Source organism: Protopterus annectens, chromosome 3.part1 (assembly GCF_019279795.1).
Source record: "Protopterus annectens isolate FY-2018-M chromosome 3.part1, PAN1.0, whole genome shotgun sequence".
NCBI classification, from domain to species: Eukaryota; Metazoa; Chordata; order Ceratodontiformes; family Protopteridae; genus Protopterus; species Protopterus annectens.
The window spans coordinates 11689286-11708229 of record NC_056732.1 but is presented as its reverse complement, the minus strand read 5'-3'; the positions used below and the strand labels follow the sequence as shown (position 1 = coordinate 11708229).

The 18944-nt window shown below is 38.2% G+C and overlaps 1 protein-coding gene across 1 annotated transcript in view; it reads left to right on the top strand.

Moving 5' to 3' along the window:
* The window catches only part of EPB41L3 (erythrocyte membrane protein band 4.1 like 3), a gene marked incomplete in the record, with an annotated part of 1523429 nt that overhangs the window by 348790 nt on the left and 1155695 nt on the right, over positions 1–18944 (top strand). Inside the window, 2 exon segments of the mRNA XM_044066506.1 lie at positions 171–376; positions 16596–16796. Of these exon segments, the coding sequence (XP_043922441.1) occupies positions 182–376; positions 16596–16796 (396 nt within the window).

The window sequence follows — 18944 nt, the reverse complement described above, 5'->3', positions numbered from 1 at the left end:
TGCGGTTGTGGCATGTAGTAGGAATATCTAACTGCAGTTTGTGGAAGAAAGTATGTTTACATTTCATGGTCAGAATTACAGTACGACAATGGATCTCTTTTTAATTTGGACAGTAATTATTTTATTTTTTCCACTTCAGAATAATAACCTAATGTTTACATTTTTTTCAGGTTAATCAATCATGACGACTGAAACAGGGTCAGACTCTGAGTCCAAAAAGGATCAAGAAAAGGAACAGCAGGGGAAGGCCGGCACCAAACAGCAAGGTCCAGGCCCCGCTGGTCAACAGCAGCAGGCCAGTGCGGTGGACGAACAGTACAGCGCAGAGGAGTTTCCTGCAGCAGCAGCACACAGCACCCCTGTAAAAAAAGAGCAGGCACGTCCCTTTCAGAATTCTTGGTAGACATCAGTAAAGCAGATCATGTCCTGAGTAGTAACATTAAGGCTGAAATCCATCTGGCTCATGTTCTCAGGTTTTTTTAATTGTGCATGAAAAATAGATGCTGTTTATTAAGGAGAACGGCTCACACCAGTCTTATAACTTCAGCTGGCCTGGGTGCCTCTGTCTAGTTTAGCCTGTAAGGCATAAGATATCCATGAATGCAGTTATGTTTTCCTTTCGATCCTGTATAGCATCTCTGTGTCGATTACCACAGATTGTGTATGATGACCACCTGCTACTTTCTTCAACACCATTTCCACTGGCATTTCTTAGACATCCACCAGTCCTTAACTGAAAATGTATTTTCAGCATTTCACTCCCTTAATTTCAGGACAAGCACACGTGCTGTCTACATCATTTAAAATACGTTTTTCTACATATTCATTTAACATGGTGTTACTTAAAGCACTTTTATATATCTCTGTTGTGGACTCACACTAGAGGTCATGTATGATAGTATTTTTTACAGTTGCTGTGGAATTTTAAGTATTCAAAATCCAATAAAAGGAACAACCGTAATAATTATGCTAGTGGGCCTCTTGACATCCATCCTTATGAACAGTTCATGCTAGCCCTCAAAATGTTCTGCAGAGTTTGTGCCATTAAGCTAACCATCTTGGGCGAGTCTTCCAAGTAATATGGGCATGTGTCAGACCATGGCTCCATTTAATTAAGCCAGCACTGCCAGCTAAACTATTTACCTCACCAGCAAAACAAAATACAAGCCATTTAAAATTAATTCTGAAACCACATTCCCGTAACATTACTTGTCCCTTTAATACTATAAATGCAAGCCATATATTAATATATTCTAAGCCACATTCAAGAAGTATCACATGTATAGCTACTAGCTACTAAAACTTCGTATTAAAATCAAATAGTGATATATTCAATTAATGTACTGCAAGATACAGTTTGGTTATACAAAAGTGGAACTGCTGTAGAGTAACAGTAAGTATAAAGGAAGTAGAAGAATTAGTGCATGGTCTGTGAGTACACTACTAATACTGCAGTAAAAAACAGGATCTGTGAATACAGTAGTAATACTGCAGTAAAGTAACAGGGTCTGTGAATACACTACTAATACTGCAGTAAAAACAGGGTCTGTGAATACAGTATTAATACTGCAGTAAAGTAACAGGGTCTGTGAGTACACTACTAATACTGCAGAAAAACAGGATCTGTGAATACAGTATTAATACTGCAGTAAAGTAACAGGGTGTGTGAATACAGTACTAATACTGCAGTAACAACATGATCTGTGAATACAGTATTAATACTGCAGTAAAGTAACAGGGTGTGTGGCTACAGTACTAATACTGCAGTAAAAACAGGATCTGTGAGTACAGTATTAATACTGCAGTAAAAACAGGGTCTGTGAATACAGTATTAATACTGCAGTAAAGTAACAGGGTCTGTGAGTACACTACTAATACTGCAGAAAAGCAGGATCTGTGAATACAGTATTAATACTGCAGTGAAGTAACAGGGTGTGTGAATACAGTACTAATACTGCAGTAAAATAACAGGGCCTGTGAATACACTACTAATATTGCAGTAAAAACAGGATCTGTGAATACAGTATTAATACTGCAGTAAAGTAACAGGGTCTGTGAATACACTACTAATAGGTTCATAGGTTCATACTAGGCCATCTGCCCAAGGGCATTTATAAGCCTAGCCCAGAGTTTTGTGGCTTTCGCCACCCCTTTAGTTTGAAGGATACTATGCCCATTATTTTGCTGTGCTTCTGTCAAGCAGTGACACTGAGGTAATCCCTGGGATATACCTGCGATCTCCCATCCATTGGTCAAGATTTCTCTTGAACAAAGCCAGCGAGGTGTTCTGCCTCACATGTTCCGGGATTTTGTTCCACAGCATAGGGAGTCTCTGGGTGATGAATCTGTCCCTCCAGCACGTCCTATTGATAGCCGTGTCGAGGTTTAAGTCTCTTGCCCTTGTAGTTCTGATGGATTTAGATTTTTTGAGGTGAAGCATGTTCATCAATTCCGGGTTGGACATGGCCTTGTATGTCAGGCACAGGTCACCTCTGAGCAGGCGATGGCGACTGAATAGAGCTGGAGTTCCTTCAGTCGGGCAGCATAAGACATATTTTTGAGACCCTTTATCCTTTTGGTGAGGAATTTTTGGGGCCTTTCCAATTGCTGCAGGTGTCAGGTCAGATACATTCCGAATGGAGCATTGTACTCAATCATTGGTCTGATGAGTGATGAGTACAGGGGAACGATGACCTCCCTTGATCTAGATGTGAATCCCTTCATGATCAGGTGGGCAATGTAGAAGGTCTTCCTAACTACTTTGGCAACGTGAGTGTCAAACGAGAGGTTACTGTCAACCTGGGTCCCCAGATCCCTGATAACCTCTTCTGTGCTTAGTGGATTGCCACCTATATGGTAGCTAGGGGTAACCTTGTTTTTTCCGAAGGGTATGACTATGCATTTTTTGGCGTTTAACTTTAGGCCATAGCTCTGGCACCAGTTATCCGTTTCTATAAGACCCTTCTGAAGGATATCTGTGTCAGATGTGTTCTCGACTATGGCGCCCAGTTTGCAGTCATCTGCAAACTTTGTCAGCCATAACCCTCCTGTGTTTGCTTGTATTTCTGAAAAGTAGATGCCGAACAAGAGTGGGCCCAGGACTGAGCCCTGTGGGACACCACTTGTGACAGGCTTTGAGTCTGACATGGCGCCAGCAACTCTGACCCTGTGGGTTCTGTCACTTAGCCAGTTTGCAACCCATCTTGTGATGTATGGGTTTACATTTAAGCTGGTGAGTTTTTCAATGATACCTGAGTGAGGTATTGTGTCGAAAGCCTTTGCCAGGTCAAGGTAGGCTGTGTGGACTGCCTTGCCGTCATCAATGGCCTTGGTGACGGTTTCGAAAAAGTCAACCAAGTTTAAAAGGCATGATCTGCCTTTGACAAAGCCAAACTGTGTTGGATCCAATGTCTGCAAGTCCCCTATGTCTTTATTTATGAGTTCCATTATGATCCTCTCCATAGCTTTGCAGACCAGGCTTGTCAAGCTGATGAGACGGTAATTTTCAGGGTCGGTGGAGGCACCGCCTTTGTGAAGTGGGACCACAGTTGCCGTACACCACTCCTTGGGTACGTATCCTGAGGTGAGGCTAAGATTAAACAGCTGCCCTAACTGCGGGTTTAATTCCTCATTGAGTTCGTGGAGCACACAACCGGGGGCACCATCTGGTCCCATGGATGCTGTGTTTTTCGCCTTGGAGAGAGCAGTTCTCACCTGAGCGTTTGAGATGTTTGGGGGGCTACAATCCTCTGGTATAGATATCTCTCCTTTTGGGGGGGTGGGGGGGGGGAATTTGCACTGAACCTATCAGCCAGTATGTTGGCAATGTCTGTAGGTTCAGTGATTTTTACATCATTTTGAACTAATTCTGAGCATATCTGGTAGTTTCCTCCCAGGTTTCTAACGTAGCTAAAAAAGGCCTTATGATTGTCTTTTGAGTCCTTAGCGACTTTTCTCTCAAAATTTGCCTTGGATGATTTTATGAGAGATCTTAGTTTTTTACTTATAATGATCAAGGGTGTCTTCCCTTTTAAGGATTTTGCTCTATCCTGTAGTAGCTTCCTCCGTTTGTTGTAGAGCTTGTTTATGGCTGGGGTCCACCAGACTGGACGCTTGCCTTTGGTACAAAGAGTCTTTGTTTTGTTTGGGATTGCCTGATCCATGCAGTCCTGTAGGTGCTGGTAGAAGGCATTTGTAAGTGATTCAGCGGCTTGAGTAATGGTTTCTGCAGGCTCAGGGGCCTTGAAAGAGACCACACTAGTCTTTAGAAGTGTGAAGTCAGCTTTTGAGAAGTTCTTCACTGTGGTCTTTTTTATCTGGGGTGGGGGCGGGATGTGGACTTCCAGTGAGATTAGTTTATGATCTGATCTCACCAGTGAGGGGTATACTTCCGGTGTTGAACATTGTGACCCCATGTTCGTGATGATGAGATCTAGTATGTTTTCTCATACTGCAGTAAAAACAGGATCTGTGAATATGGTATTAATACTGCAGTAAAGTAACAGGGTGTGTGAATACAGTAGTAAAACTGCAGTAACATAACAGGGTCTGTGAACTTAACAGTAAAACTTCATTAAAATAACAGGGTCTGTGTATTCAATAATAACACTGCAGTAAAATAACAGGGTCTGTGAATACAGCAGTAAAACAGCAGTAAAATAACAGGGTCTGTGAATATAGGAAGAAAACTGCACTAAAATAACAGGGTATGTGAATACAGTAGTAAAACTACAGTAAACTAACAGGGTCTGAGAACACAACAGTAAAACTTCATTAAAATAACAGGGTATGTGCATACAATAATAACGCTGGAGTAAAATAACAGGGTCTGTGAATATAGCAGGAAAACTGCAGTAAAATAACAGGTTCTGTGAATACAATAGTAAAACTGCAGTTAAATAACAGGGTCTATGAATTCAGTGTTAATATTGCAGTAAAATAACAGAGTCTGTGAACACAACAGTAAAACTTCATTAAAACAACAGGGTCTGTGTATACAATAGTAATGCTGCAGTAAAATAACAAGGTCTGTGTATACAATAGTAACACTGCAGTAAAATAACAGGGTCTGTGAATACACTAGTAATACTACAGTAAAAGCAGGATCTGTGAATATAGTAGTAGTACTGCAGTAAAATAACAGGGTCTGTGACTACAGTAGTATTACTGCAATAGAATAACAGGGTCTGTGAATAGAGTAGTAATACTGCTTTAAAATAATATGGTCTGTGAACACAATAGTATTACTGCAGTAAAATAACCTGGTCTGTGAATACAGTGGTAATACTGAAGTAAAAAAACAAGGTCTGTGAATACAACAGTAGAACTGCAATAAAATAACAGGGTCTGTGAACACAATAGTATTACTGCAGTAAAATAACAGGGTCAATCAATACACTAGTAATACTGCAGTAAAAATAAGGTCTTTGAATACAGTAGTAATACAGAATCTGTGAATACAACAGTAAAACTGCAGTAAAATAACAGGGTCTGTGTATACAGTATTAACACTGCTGTAAAATAGCCTGTTCTATGAATACAGTAGTAAAACTGCAGTAAAAAACAGAGTCTCTGAATACAGTGCTAGTACTGTAGTAAAATAACTGGGTATGTGAATACATTACTAATACTGCAGTAAGAAAACAGGGTGTGTGAATACAGTACTAAGACTGCAGTAAAATAACTGGGTCTGTGAATACAGTACTAATACTAAGTAAAATAACAGGGTATATGAATACAGTAGTAAAAGTTCAGTAAAATAACAGGGTCTGTGAACACAACAGTAAAACTTCATTAAAAGAACAGGGTCTGTGCATACAGTAATAACGATGGAGTAAAATAACAGGGTCTGTGACTACAGCAGGAAAACTGCAGTAAAATAACAAGGTCTGTGAACACAACAGTAAAACTTCATTAAAATAACAAGGTCGGTGTATACAATAATTATGCTGCAGTAAAATAACAGTGCCTGTGAATACAGTAGTAAAACTGCAGTAAACTAACAGGGTCTGTGAACACAATAGGATTACTGCAGTAAAATAACAGGGTCTTTGGGAACAGTGGTACTACTGCAGTAAAATAACTGTGTTTGTGAATACAGTAGTAATACTGCAGTAAAAAAAACAGGGTCTGTGAATACAGTAGTAGTGATGCAGGAAAGTAACAGGGTCTGTGAATACAGTAGTAATACTGCAGTGAAATAACAGGGACCATGAATACAATAGCAAAACTGCAGGAAAATAGGGTCTGTCAATACAACAGTAAATTTGCAGTAAAATAGCAGGGTCTGTGAATACAGTAGTAACACTGCAGTAAAATAACAGGGTCTGTGAATACAGTAGCAATATTGCAGTAAGAAACAGGGTCTGTGAATACAGTAGTAATACTGCAGTAAAGTAAAAAGGTCTGTGAACATAATAGTATTACTGCAGTAAAATAACAGGGTCTGTAAATACAGTGGTAATACTGACATAAAAACAGGGTCTGTGAATACAACAGTAGAACTGCAGTAAAATAACAGGGTCAGTGAATACATTAGTATTACTGCAGTAAAATAACATGGTCTGTGAAAAGAGTAGTAAAACTGCAGTAAAGTAACAGGGTCTGTGAACACAATACTATTACTGTAGTAAAATAACAGGGTAGTCAATACATTAGTAATACTGCAGTAAAAATAAGGTCTGTGAATACAGTAGTAATACAGAATCTGTGAATACAACAGTAAAACTGCAGTAAAATAACAGGGTCTGTGTATACAGTATTAACACTGCTATAAAATAGCCTGTTCTATGAATACAGTAGTAAAATTGCAGTAAAAAAATGGGTCTCTGAATACAGTACTAGTACTGTATTAAAATAACTGGGTATGTGAATACACTACTAATACTGCAGTAAGATAACAGGGTCTGTGAATACAGTACTAAGATTGCAGTAAAATAACAGGGTCTGTGAATACAGTACTAATAGTAAGTAAAATAACAGGGTATATGAATATGGTAGCAAAAATTCAGCAAAATAACAGGGTCTGTGAACACAACAGTAAAAATTCATTAAAAGAACAGGGTCTACGCATACAATAATAACGAGGGAGTAAAATAACAGGGTCTGAGACTACAGCAGGAAAACTGCAGTAAAATAATAAGGTCTGTGAACACAACAGTAAAATGTCATTAAAATAACAAGGTTGGTGTATACAATAATTATGCTGCAGTAAAATAACAGTGCCTGTTAATACAGTAGTAAAACTGCAGTAAACTAACAGGGTCTGTGAACACAATAGGATTGCTGCAGTAAAATAACAGGGTCTTTGAGAGCAGTGGTACTACTGCAGTAAAATAACTATGTTTGTGAATACAGTAGTAATACTGCAGTAATAAAACAGGGTCTGTGAATACAGTAGTAGTGATGCAGGAAAGTAACAGGGTCTGTGAATACAGTAGTAGTACAGCAGTGAAATAACAGGGTCCATGAATACAACAGTAAAACTGCAGGAAAATAACAGGGTCTGTGAATACAGTAGTAACACTGCAGTAAAATAACAGGGTCTGTGAATACAGTAGTAATATTGCAGTAAAGTAAAAAGGTATGTGAACACAATAGTATTACTGCAGTAAAATAACAGGGTCTGTGAATACAGTGGTAATACTGACATAAAAAACAGGGTCTGTGAATACAACAGTAGAACTGCAGTGAAATAACAGGGTATGTGAACACAATAGTATTACTGCAGTAGAATAACGGTCAGTGAATACATTAGTAATACTGCAGTAAAATAACAGGGTCTGTGAATACAACAGTACAACTGCAATAAAGTAACAGGGTCTATGAATACAAAACTAATACTGAAGTAACATAACAGAGTATGTTAATACAGTAGTAAAACTGCAGTGAAATTTGGAAAATAAAAAGAATTATATGAAAGAAATTAAAAAATGCAATCATTGTTATATAATCAAAGCTATTTTAAAAGGAAAAAGAGAAGAAATATCAAGTTACTTAAGCCGATTAGTAAAGGAATGTGGTAGTGTAATAAGAGAAATAAAAAAATGTAAAAGGACAAATAGAAAGAATTCAGGAAGATATTATGAGTAATGTAGTACAATATATGCAAAAAAAGTTTAAAGAAAAAAGAAGGTAGTAAAAAAAATGGAAAGTAAAAAAAGTTAACAGAAAAAAATAAATAATTGGAAAAAGAGATTTTTTAAATGAGCTAGATAAAGTATCAGGGCAAGTAAATACAGATTTGGCTCCAGGCCCAGATGGAACGTGGTATGAAATGTACAAAAGTTTAAGGGATTGGCAAAAAAAAATAAAGATTTTGAATGCATGGTTAAATGAAGGTTTTATGCACAAAGAATTATGTAGTGGAATACTTAAATTCATATGAAGGAAGGAATACAGAAGAGAATAAAAAAACTGGGAACCAATAGTATTGAATAATAATAATTATAAGATCTTTATGAAAATAATGCAAGAGATTTGAAACTAAATGGAAAATGTTATGGAAGATAACATGTATAGTATAAAGGAAAAAGGTTGTCAAAAGTTATTAATTATAGTTAGAGAAGTTGTGGATGACATTATGAAAAGAAAAAATGTAAATCGGTTGGAGATCTTAAGGCATTTGACACAAATGGACATGAAATCTTATGGGTAATAATGAAAGACTATAATATAAGAACGTTAGGAAATTATGTATGTCAGCAAATAATAATAATAATAATAATAATAAAGTAAAAATACTTGTAAATGCCTGCTTAAGCCAAGAGGTACATATGACGTGTGGTATAAGACAGGGATGCCCAGTGAATTGTATACTCTTTACATTAGTTATGAATGTGATAGTATATGAAATACATTACAGAATGAAGGAGGCAGGGTATGTAAAACCTGAAGGGTTAAGAATTCCAGTTATGTTAACATATGCAAAAAAAAATTTAGATTAAAGAAGTAATAATTTACAGAAATGAGTGTCTAGAGAAGATATGGATAAATAAAGAGAAAAGTAAAGGTTTGGGTGATGTAGTAAAGACTGGGAATATATATTTTATAATGAATAAAATTTCTGTGTTAGGTATACAATTTGGGGAAAAGGATGTAAGCAGAATTCAGTGGGAAAAAACAATAGAAGAAATAAAGCACACATCTTTTCTGGGGAACATATTAATTATCATTAAGAAAAAATGTTTATTTGATAAATTCAGTACTGACGGGAAAAATAGAATACTTAGCAAGTGCATTTATGTTGCCAGCAGCATTTGAAAAGGAATTTTTGCAGATATGTATATATTTTTTTATTTAAACCCAGTAAAAAGAGGAGTTTTGTATGTAAATAAAGAAGAAGGAGGTTTAGGGTTAATTAACCCAGTGGTATGCACTGCTTCATTAAATTTGTACAAAGTGTTAAAGATGATAAAGGAAAAAGATGAGAGATTAGTAGTAAAACAGTATAAATTTAAGTATGATGATTTTGGGACAAAAAGAGTAAAAGAGAAAAAGAGTGTATAAACAAAGAAATAAAATGTTACCAAGAAAAAAATATTTTTGTGGAAAATAAAAGTTGATGATATAGAAAAAGATTGAAAAGCATTGTATAAAAATGTGATGATAAAACATTACTATGTAGAGCCATGGGAAACTCTAACAGATGAAAAAAATTAAAGCTATAAAATTATGAAGCAAATGGTGTAATCAGAAAGTAGACTGTCAAGATTTTTTATGGATTCTGGCAATAGATAAATTGCCAGAGAAAGGAAATATGTCGTATAAAAAGAAAAGTGATATGTTTACATTGCAATGAAGAAGAAACAGAACATGTGTTTTTGAAATGTAAAAGAGTAAAACAGTTATGGGGAAAACTATGTAAAGAAGATTTTTGAAGATATAAAAGAAGTGGAAAACAATAAACATGGACATGAATAAATATGGGCAATAAGCGTACTCGTATCAGTGTACAAGAACAAAGGGGACATCCATAACTGTGGGCAGTACAAAGACATCAAACTCCTATCACATTGCATGAAGGTTCTGGAGAGGATGATTGATAAATGAATATGCAGAGTAGTAAAATGTAAGACGGGAGATAAGTAGTTCGGATTCAGATCAGGATGCAGCACAATTGACCCAATGTTTGCAGTGAGACAGATACTTGAGAAGAAGCTAGAGATGAGGAGAGAGTCCAACTGGGCATTCCTAGACATGGAGAAAGCATATGACAAGGTCCCAAGAAAGGTGATCTGGGCAGTACTGCAGTGATTTGAAATCCCAGAAACATTGGTAGAATTAGTGCAGGCTATGTACAAGGACCCAATCACTCAAGTACGAACAGTGTCCGGCCTCACAGAGGGGTATCCAGTGGGAGTGGGTGTACACCAGGGTTCAGCTCTGAGCCCACTGCAATTCATACTGGTGATGGATTACATTAGCAAACAGGTTGGAGGGGAAAGATCAACAAAGTTACTGTATGCAGATGATGTGGCAGTACAGACAGACTCTGAGCTAGAACTTCAGCAAAGGATAGGAGAATGGAATGCAAATCTAAAGGCACATGGGATGTAACTACGCACAGATAAGACAGCGGTAATGGCAGCAAACTGGGGAAATCAGAAGAAGCTGAAAATAGAGATAGAAAGTAAGATAGTGGAACAGATAAACAGCTTCAAGTATCTGGTTGGGGTGGTTAAGGAGAGAAGTGAAGTCTGAATGAAGAGGTCAAAACTAGAATCAGAGGGGCCAATTAGCATAGCGTGTCCGGTGTAGTCTATGACAGAAGAATGCCAAAGAAGCTGAAATGTAAGGTGCACAAGACGGCGGTGTGACCAGGACTGCTGTACTTTACAGAAACCTGGGCAGTAAAGGCAGAACAGTTGAATAAGCTAAAAGTGATGGTGCCTTGAGAAGGGTAGTAAGATGCACACTGTGGGACAGATGAAGAAATTAGGGCATACGAGCAGAAGCCAAAGTAGCTCCAATTGCAAAAAAGATCAAAGAGAACAGATTACAGTGGTTCAGACACATGTGCAGAAAAGCAGAAGAAAATCTGGTGAGGAAGATTTGGGACAGACAGGAAGAAGGTAAGAGGAAGTGAGGACGTCCAGCAAAGAGGTGGCTGGATTGTGTGGAAGAAGATCTATGACAGTCAGGCATGAGTGTTGAAGAAGGCAGGAGTGTGGCACTGAACCAAGAGAGATGGCGACAGTTCCGACCCCATGTAGAAAAATGGGAAAAAGGGGGCTGATGATGATGATGATTAAATATGGCTATTATAAGAATAAAAGTAAAGAATATGTTAAAAGAGTAGATAAAAAGTTTTCTTTTATGTTATATGGGTTATATGGAATGAATGAATAAATGAAATTATGTTTAATGGTAAAAGGATTTTAGCAACAATATTATGTAAAATCAGATGGTGGTTATGGAAAATTAGTGTAGGGTCAAAAAGGGATGAACATTTAGCATGATTGTAAAGGAAATTATTAGTAAGTGTAAACAGATTTGTATATTTATATATTTCTACATATGTAAGTACTTTGTAAATAAGTTAGTTTTGTGTACAACTAAAGGACCCCTACTTTTTTCAATAGGTGCCATGGGATCTTTTACATCCATCTAAGCTACCACCAACTAAGGCAGATAAGGCCTCTGTTTAATGGCTCAGCTGAAGAATAGCACACTCAAGAGTGTAGCACTGCAGTTTGTGCAATCCGTCTACCTGTTGTGGGAACAGAACTCACAGCCTTTTGCACCAGAGGTGAGAGTGCTGCCTGTTGTGCCACTGATATTGCATTTTGGTGTCCATGAAATGCTTGTGCAAACATGGACAAACTACTGTGGGTATCACTGAGGAATTGTTTCATTATGGTGTCATTGAATTATGCATATGTGGGCAAACTACTGAAAGGGTCATTGGGGACGTGTTTCATTTGGGAACCAGTCAGGTGCTTTTGTAGCCCTGGATATACGTCTGAAGATATCATTTGGTGAAATGTTTCATTGTGGTGTCAGTGAAGTGGTTGTACAGGAATGACCAAACTACTGAAGGGGTTATTGGGGAATCATCAGTCAAATGCTTGTGCAGTCATTGATATATTGCTGAAAGGGTCATCTGATGAATCCTTTAATTTTAGAATCAGTCAAGTGTGTATGCGGTCAATCAATATACTGATGAAGGGGTCATCGGAGGAAACTTTTATTTTGGAGTCAATCAAGTGTGTGTGTAATCATTAATATACTACTGAAGGAGTCCTTGGGTGAAGCATTTCATTCTGGTATTAGTCAAGTCCTTGTGCAGATTTGGACAAAGTACTGAAGGGGTTGTTAGGAAAACATTTCATATTGGAGTCAGTCAAGTGTATGGCAATTGGAGCCAGTCAAGTGTATGGCAGTCATTGATTCACTACTGAAGGGGTCAATGGGGGAAAATTTCATTTTGGTGTCAGTCAAGTGTGCTATACTACTGAAGGAGTCCTTGGGTGAAACATTTCATTTTAGTGTCAGTCAAGTACTAGTGCAGACATGGTCAAACTGCTAAAGTGATCTCTGGGCAAAATAATTTATTGTTTGTCATTTTAGTGCTTGTCATACGTAGACAAACTACTGTGGGGAAATAATTCATTTGTTTGTCAGTGAAGTGCTTGTGTATACTTGGACAAGCTACTAAAGGGATGGCTGGGGGCAGGTTTGTGGACTGGAACTCCGATATCAAAGGTGAACCACTGCTTTTAACAAGGGATGGGTGTACCATGTGGATATTAGACTATGAGTCCCAAGAACACTTCATTAGCATGTGCCACTTTATAACATTTCTCATTTGCATCTCATTATTCTAAGGCATTTTGCATTAGGGCAAATGGCTTTTATGAATCTCACCTGTGCTACTCTCATTTGTAAACATCAATGAAACCCCTATAACATTTGCACTAATGACTGTGAATACTACCCTGTATGTGGCATTTTTCACTGAAAATGTTGTCTTTTTCAAAAGAAACAGTAGCTGGGTTGTGTTAGTTCATCAGTTCAGTTGTCAAGCTTATGACCTAGTGATAGTCAAGAAGCCTGAATTCCATAACCTCATGTTCATATTTTCTAGTAATCATTATAGCTGAGGTATATAATAAATCAAATCAAAACATACATCTCATGAATGAAGCAAGGCAGATGAATTTCTTGAATCCATTTCAAGAGCTCATTAGTAAATAGTTATGACTAGTGGTGTGACTATAATTCTTTGCAGTACATTCACTACAAGTTAGAGGAAAAACTCAAGTTAGAGGAAAAACTGTAGGAATGCAAAGTGTTTTAAAACTTTGTCAGCATTTAGTACACTTAGCTCTGCCAGATAGACAGCAGCCAGAAGTCATGTGCCTTTATTTGACTAACAGCTTTAAAAGCTGCAAAAACATTTTACTCTTGTCTTTTTGTATGACAGGGCCAAATAATTTATAGCATATAAATCTATTACCATTTCCTGGGGCTGTTCTGTAGTAGATGCTGTAGTGTGAGACAAGAACATAACAGCTCTGTTTTGTTATGCACCACTTTGACAAAAGAGAAGCGCATAACAAGGTTACATTTGTCCTTGATGCTGGAGAACAGCATGATCCATGTACTACATGCGTATTAACTATATTTCTGAAGAATGTTAACAACTGACTTTTTCTGTTTGTAGGAACCGTGTTATTCACTAAGCATGGAAAATATTGCTTAATGCATCAGTCATGTTTCTTCGTTTTGTTTTTTCCACTGTTGATATTTTATTAAGTTCTCCGGGTCAGTGTTAAGTGTCCCAGCAGAGAGTTCCAGATGTAGACTTTCAAAACAGAAGTGAGTCGGACTTGGTAATGTGTTAGAAAACATTGTACTTTTCAATGTTTTTCAGCTCACCACCTGACCTCCCCTGTACACTTTCAAAGCAGTCTGGCTTAAAATAAAAATGGTGTTACTAATGATACCAAGTACTATGAGTAGGCAAGTGGATGGAAAGTATTTCATTCATTATGAATTAAACTCTTTACTTGTTAATTGTTAGTATGAAATGCTACCACGATGAGCTGAGTTTCACTGTCAGCCCTAATAGTGGCTGTCTCACCATCAGCCCTATTGGTGGTTGTCTCACTATCACCCTATCGGTGGTTGTCTCACTATCAGCTCTAGTTGGGGTTGTCTCACTGTCAGCCCTATTGGTGGTTGTCTCACTATCACCCTATCGGTGGTTGTCTCACTATCAGCTCTAGTTGGGGTTGTCTCACTATCAGCTCTAGTGGTGGTTGTCTCACTATCAGCTCTAGTGGTGGTTGTCTCACTATCACCCTATCGGTGGTTGTCTCACTATCAGCTCTAGTGGTGGTTGTCTCACTATCACCCTATCGGTGGTTGTCTCACTATCAGCTCTAGTGGTGGTTGTCTCACTATCACCCTAGTGGTGGTTGTCTCACTATCAGCTCTAGTGGTGGTTGTCTCACTATCAGCTCTAGTGGTGGTTGTCTCACTATCACCCTAGTGGTGGTTGTCTCACTGTCAGCCCTATTGGTGGTTGTCTCACTATCAGCTCTAGTGGTGGTTGTCTCACTATCAGCTCTAGTGGTGGTTGTCTCACTATCAGCTCTAGTGGTGGTTGTCTCACTGTCAGCCCTATTGGTGGTTGTCTCACTATCAGCTCTAGTGGTGGTTGTCTCACTATCAGCTCTAGTGGTGGTTGTCTCACTATCACCCTAGTGGTGGTTGTCTCACTATCAGCCCTATTGGTGGTTGTCTGACTATCGGCTCTAGTGGTGGTTGTCTCACTGTCAGCCCTATTGGTGGTTGTCTCACTATCACCTTAGTGGTGGTTGTCTCACTATCAGCTCTAGTGGTGGTTGTCTCACTATCAGCCCTAGTGGTGGTTGTGTCACTATCACCCTAGTGGTGGTTGTCTCACTATCAGCCCTATTGGTGGTTGTCTGACTATCGGCTCTAGTGGTGGTTGTCTCACTGTCAGCCCTATTGGTGGTTGTCTCACTATCACCTTAGTGGTGGTTGTCTGACTATCGGCTCTAATGGTGGTTGTCTCACTGTCAGCCCTAATAGTGGCTGTCTCACCATCAGCCCTATTGGTGGTTGTCTCACTATCACCCTAGTGGTGGTTGTCTCACTGCTAGCCCTAGTGGTGGTTGTTTCACTATCAGACCTAGTGATGGTTGTCTCAAGAGTCTGTACCTGTAGTCATCTTCTAAACCGAGTCTCATATTCTGAAGATGGAAAATTATACAGCACAGCTGTTCTTGACAACTGCCGCACATTTTAGCTGTGCAACACTTTTCTTAATATGCATTTTAGAATTTATAAAAGTTTATAAAACTAAAATGCTTTCTACTTATGGATTAAGCAGGGAAACAGAGTAGTTGTAAAGTTGTACAATGTGAGATGTTTTCCATTGTTATTCTAAAGAGTTTTAAGCCTGGTAGCAAAAGGGATTTCCATTGTCCACGTCTTTCTGTTTAATTTCATGCTTAGGGCGTATAGCATGCTACCATTTGTATCTCAGAGATGATACCCCTCACTTTACCATTACTTTGACATGCAGGTAAAGGACTGCTGTGGTAAGAAAATTAAGAAAAATAAGCAATTATATATTTTTTCTGCATAGTTCTAATCAGTTTTAAGGGTATTGTTTTTAAGATACTGCTTTGTAAAATGGCATGTTGTAGGCCGCCATGTTAGCAGGATTTTGTTTTTCGGTAAAGTTTCTTCAGCCCACAGTGCAATGTGTTTTCCCAGTGTGACATTATATTCACATTCCTCTTTATTGTTACTGTTCTATGCACTGCTTAGACTGCCTGACCTGAATTAATGCCATTTTTAACCATTTGTGGAGAGCGTTTTACTACATACTTCTGTGACGTCCTTTGTTTTCTTTGGCATCTAAAGTCTTTGACATGTTCTTGTTACAGCTACTAAAGTTTTGATATTTTCTTGTTACAACTACAAAGAGTGTCTACATTAATTGCTTTTGTAAACATGTACAAAGCTGTTAACTGAAGAAATGTCTTCTTGTCTCACAACCTGTCACCCAGAGGTGTCAGGTTTCTGAACATTCACACTTCAGCTGCCGACTCATCTGTGAAAGACTTCACATGTACTGTTTGGTCAAGCAAAGGCATGAGGAAGTGGTCATTTCTAGATGCTCACATTAGCTTTGATGGTCCCTCGTGAGAGCAATGGAAAGGAATATTAGAAATACTTCTATCTGTGGAATTTTGCTGTGGTAAAAAATTGAAATGTAATGGACATTATGATGTAGGGAACAGAAAAACAAACTAAGGAAGTTATCATGAGATCACATGAAAAATTAGCATACATATATCAAGGTAACTGACTGGCAAAGGAACACTGTGTAAAGAGATAACAGCTACTTCATGATTTATTTAACTATATGTTTGCATATATATATATATATATATATATATATATATATATAAATACATATATGTGTGTGTGTGTGTGTCACGAAAAATAGTTTTTTGAAAGATAAATTCACTCTAGGATGAAAAAAAAAACATCTGCTTAGCTTGTAGCTGTCCATTAAGGAAGCTGACTTGAAATTTGTTTGTATTAACCAGCACAACAGTGACAAGGAGCAGGACGAAGCCGTTGCTGCTAGTAAACAACACGAGTATCAACTTTTGGAGGACGACAAGGGCTCTCAAAAATCCTCTTCCAGCAAACTTTCAAAATCTCCTCTGAAGGTAGTAAAAAGGCCAAAAAACATGCAGTGCAAAGTCACGTTATTGGATGGCACAGAGTATATCTGTGAGGCAGAGGTAAGGAAACAAACATTTGCAATTACAAGGTTTTGAAGCAAAGCTACTCTGCTGTTAAGTGTTATAATCTTCACAAAGTTGCTAACTGTATGAATTGATTTCTGTTTAGTAGGTGGGTCTTTTCAGATAATTTGAAAAAATGTTTCTTGCTCTCTGCATATATTAGCCAGTGGTCTTATTTTCAGCACATCTGAAGTTTTTTGGTGTGGGTAGTTAATAAAGCAAACAGTAGTACAGACAAAGCTGCTAAGGGGAAGGTAATGGTAACTGATGAAAATGCAACCTAGACAGAAAATAGAGCAGTACAGATGTGCATAATAACCACCATCTGTGATACACGTACCGAATTCAAAGTCAGAATCAAAATAAACTTTATTGTCATTCAAATATCACACAAGTGGAAAAACTAAACAAAATTCCATGTCTCCGGACTCAATGTGCAAACAACATATAGACTGTTTTCACAGACCTTTGCACATATAACACCTAGCTATTACATCACAGACATGCAGGTGGACAGACTAATACTGCACATAATTAGAAATACATTTTAACACTTTTCCCGGTGAACACTTACTAGCATGAGACTTTAGTATAGCACAGGTACTTGCTTAAGACATTGCATTGATCCTTGCACAGAAAGAGACATTTCAGTTTGAAATTACTTCTTTGCCATTGTAACACTCACACAAAGATGACTGCAGTGAAAGCATAACAACATCACACAAACGTGATACACAGAGACTATGATGTGGACATCTCTATTAACTGAGTAGCTTTCAGGCCAATATATCCAGGCTGAGTTATGTTGTTTAGATCACTGAAGCAGTAAGTTACCATTTAAGGGCCTGGATTTTGATGGACCGCACTGGACTAGTAACCTAGCGAAAGCAGACACTGTCCTCTGAAAAGGTACTTCACTTGAGAGCAGGTAAAAGCGTGTAATGGGACTTCTCATTTTGTTTACTTCATCGATGATTGGCTAGTTTGAGTGAATTCTCTGCAAAGAATAATGTGATATCTAGGGGCTTTAAATAGGGGGGGGTGGAAAACTGGAGGCACTAAAATAAGCATAGGAGAAATCATAGAGGAGTAGCCACTGTGGGCCAAAGTGAAAGATAAAGGGGGTAGGCAGAGGCATCTCAGCAAGTCATGTGACATAGGAAGGTATTTTAAACTACCATATTGTATAATGGCTGCCATTTACTGTGGTGTCATCAGGTGACGGCTGAGTGTGTAAATGGGAACTAATGAGGCACTTGTTCCAAGAGTGGACATAAAGGTGAGGATTGGTTAGGGAAGTAGAGATTCTGGGGCAAGTGAGAGGGCAGTTTGAGTTACCAGGTAATAAGCATACAGAAGCTTTAACTTGTATGTAAATAACTCAGAGTTTCAGTGCCGTAACAGTTAAAGTCTTTCTTCATTTTTTTTTTGTTAGTACTGACTGCACTGTATTGCCAGAGTCAGTAAGATACAAATATTCCACATTTATTTTCCATGCTTAACCCCTTTATAGCTGGCAATTTTTCCCCTTATCTTGTCTTTTTAACATTATTAAAAGTAGCACTGGCATTTTTTACATTCTCTTCCTCAGTCCCTTTTTGTGAAACACATTACCACAGTTTCCTACTATGTTATGGGGAATGTTATGCCTGTACCTCTCAACTGTCCAGTTTTGCAGAACATCTTTAACTTTTCTTCATAGTTTTGCTCTGCCTATCATAAAATGTTTGGTTTACTGGAAGATCACTTTGGATTACAGTCAGTTTAACATTTCTTTACCTGAAAGGTCGACAAGGAACAAAGCCAATTTTCAGCAGAGGCTCAGGGAGAAATTCTCCAGATGCATATCTTTGAAACATGGAAGGAAACCAGAGTACCCAGAGGAAACAGAAGTTACTCCAGCTGAGAATTGAACCGGAGAACCTCTTGCTATGAGGCGACAATGCTACTGCTGCACCACTGAGCCGTTCAACACAAATTGCATTATCAGTCATCTGGCAGTGACATGACCATGAGTTTGAGAGGGATAATGAGATCTTACCTGTCCTGCTTACAATACAGTACATGTGTCCCCATATTGTATATATGACCAGTACCTAGGGCAGCTACATGGTCATATGTGCTAGAAAACACCAAGCTTATTGA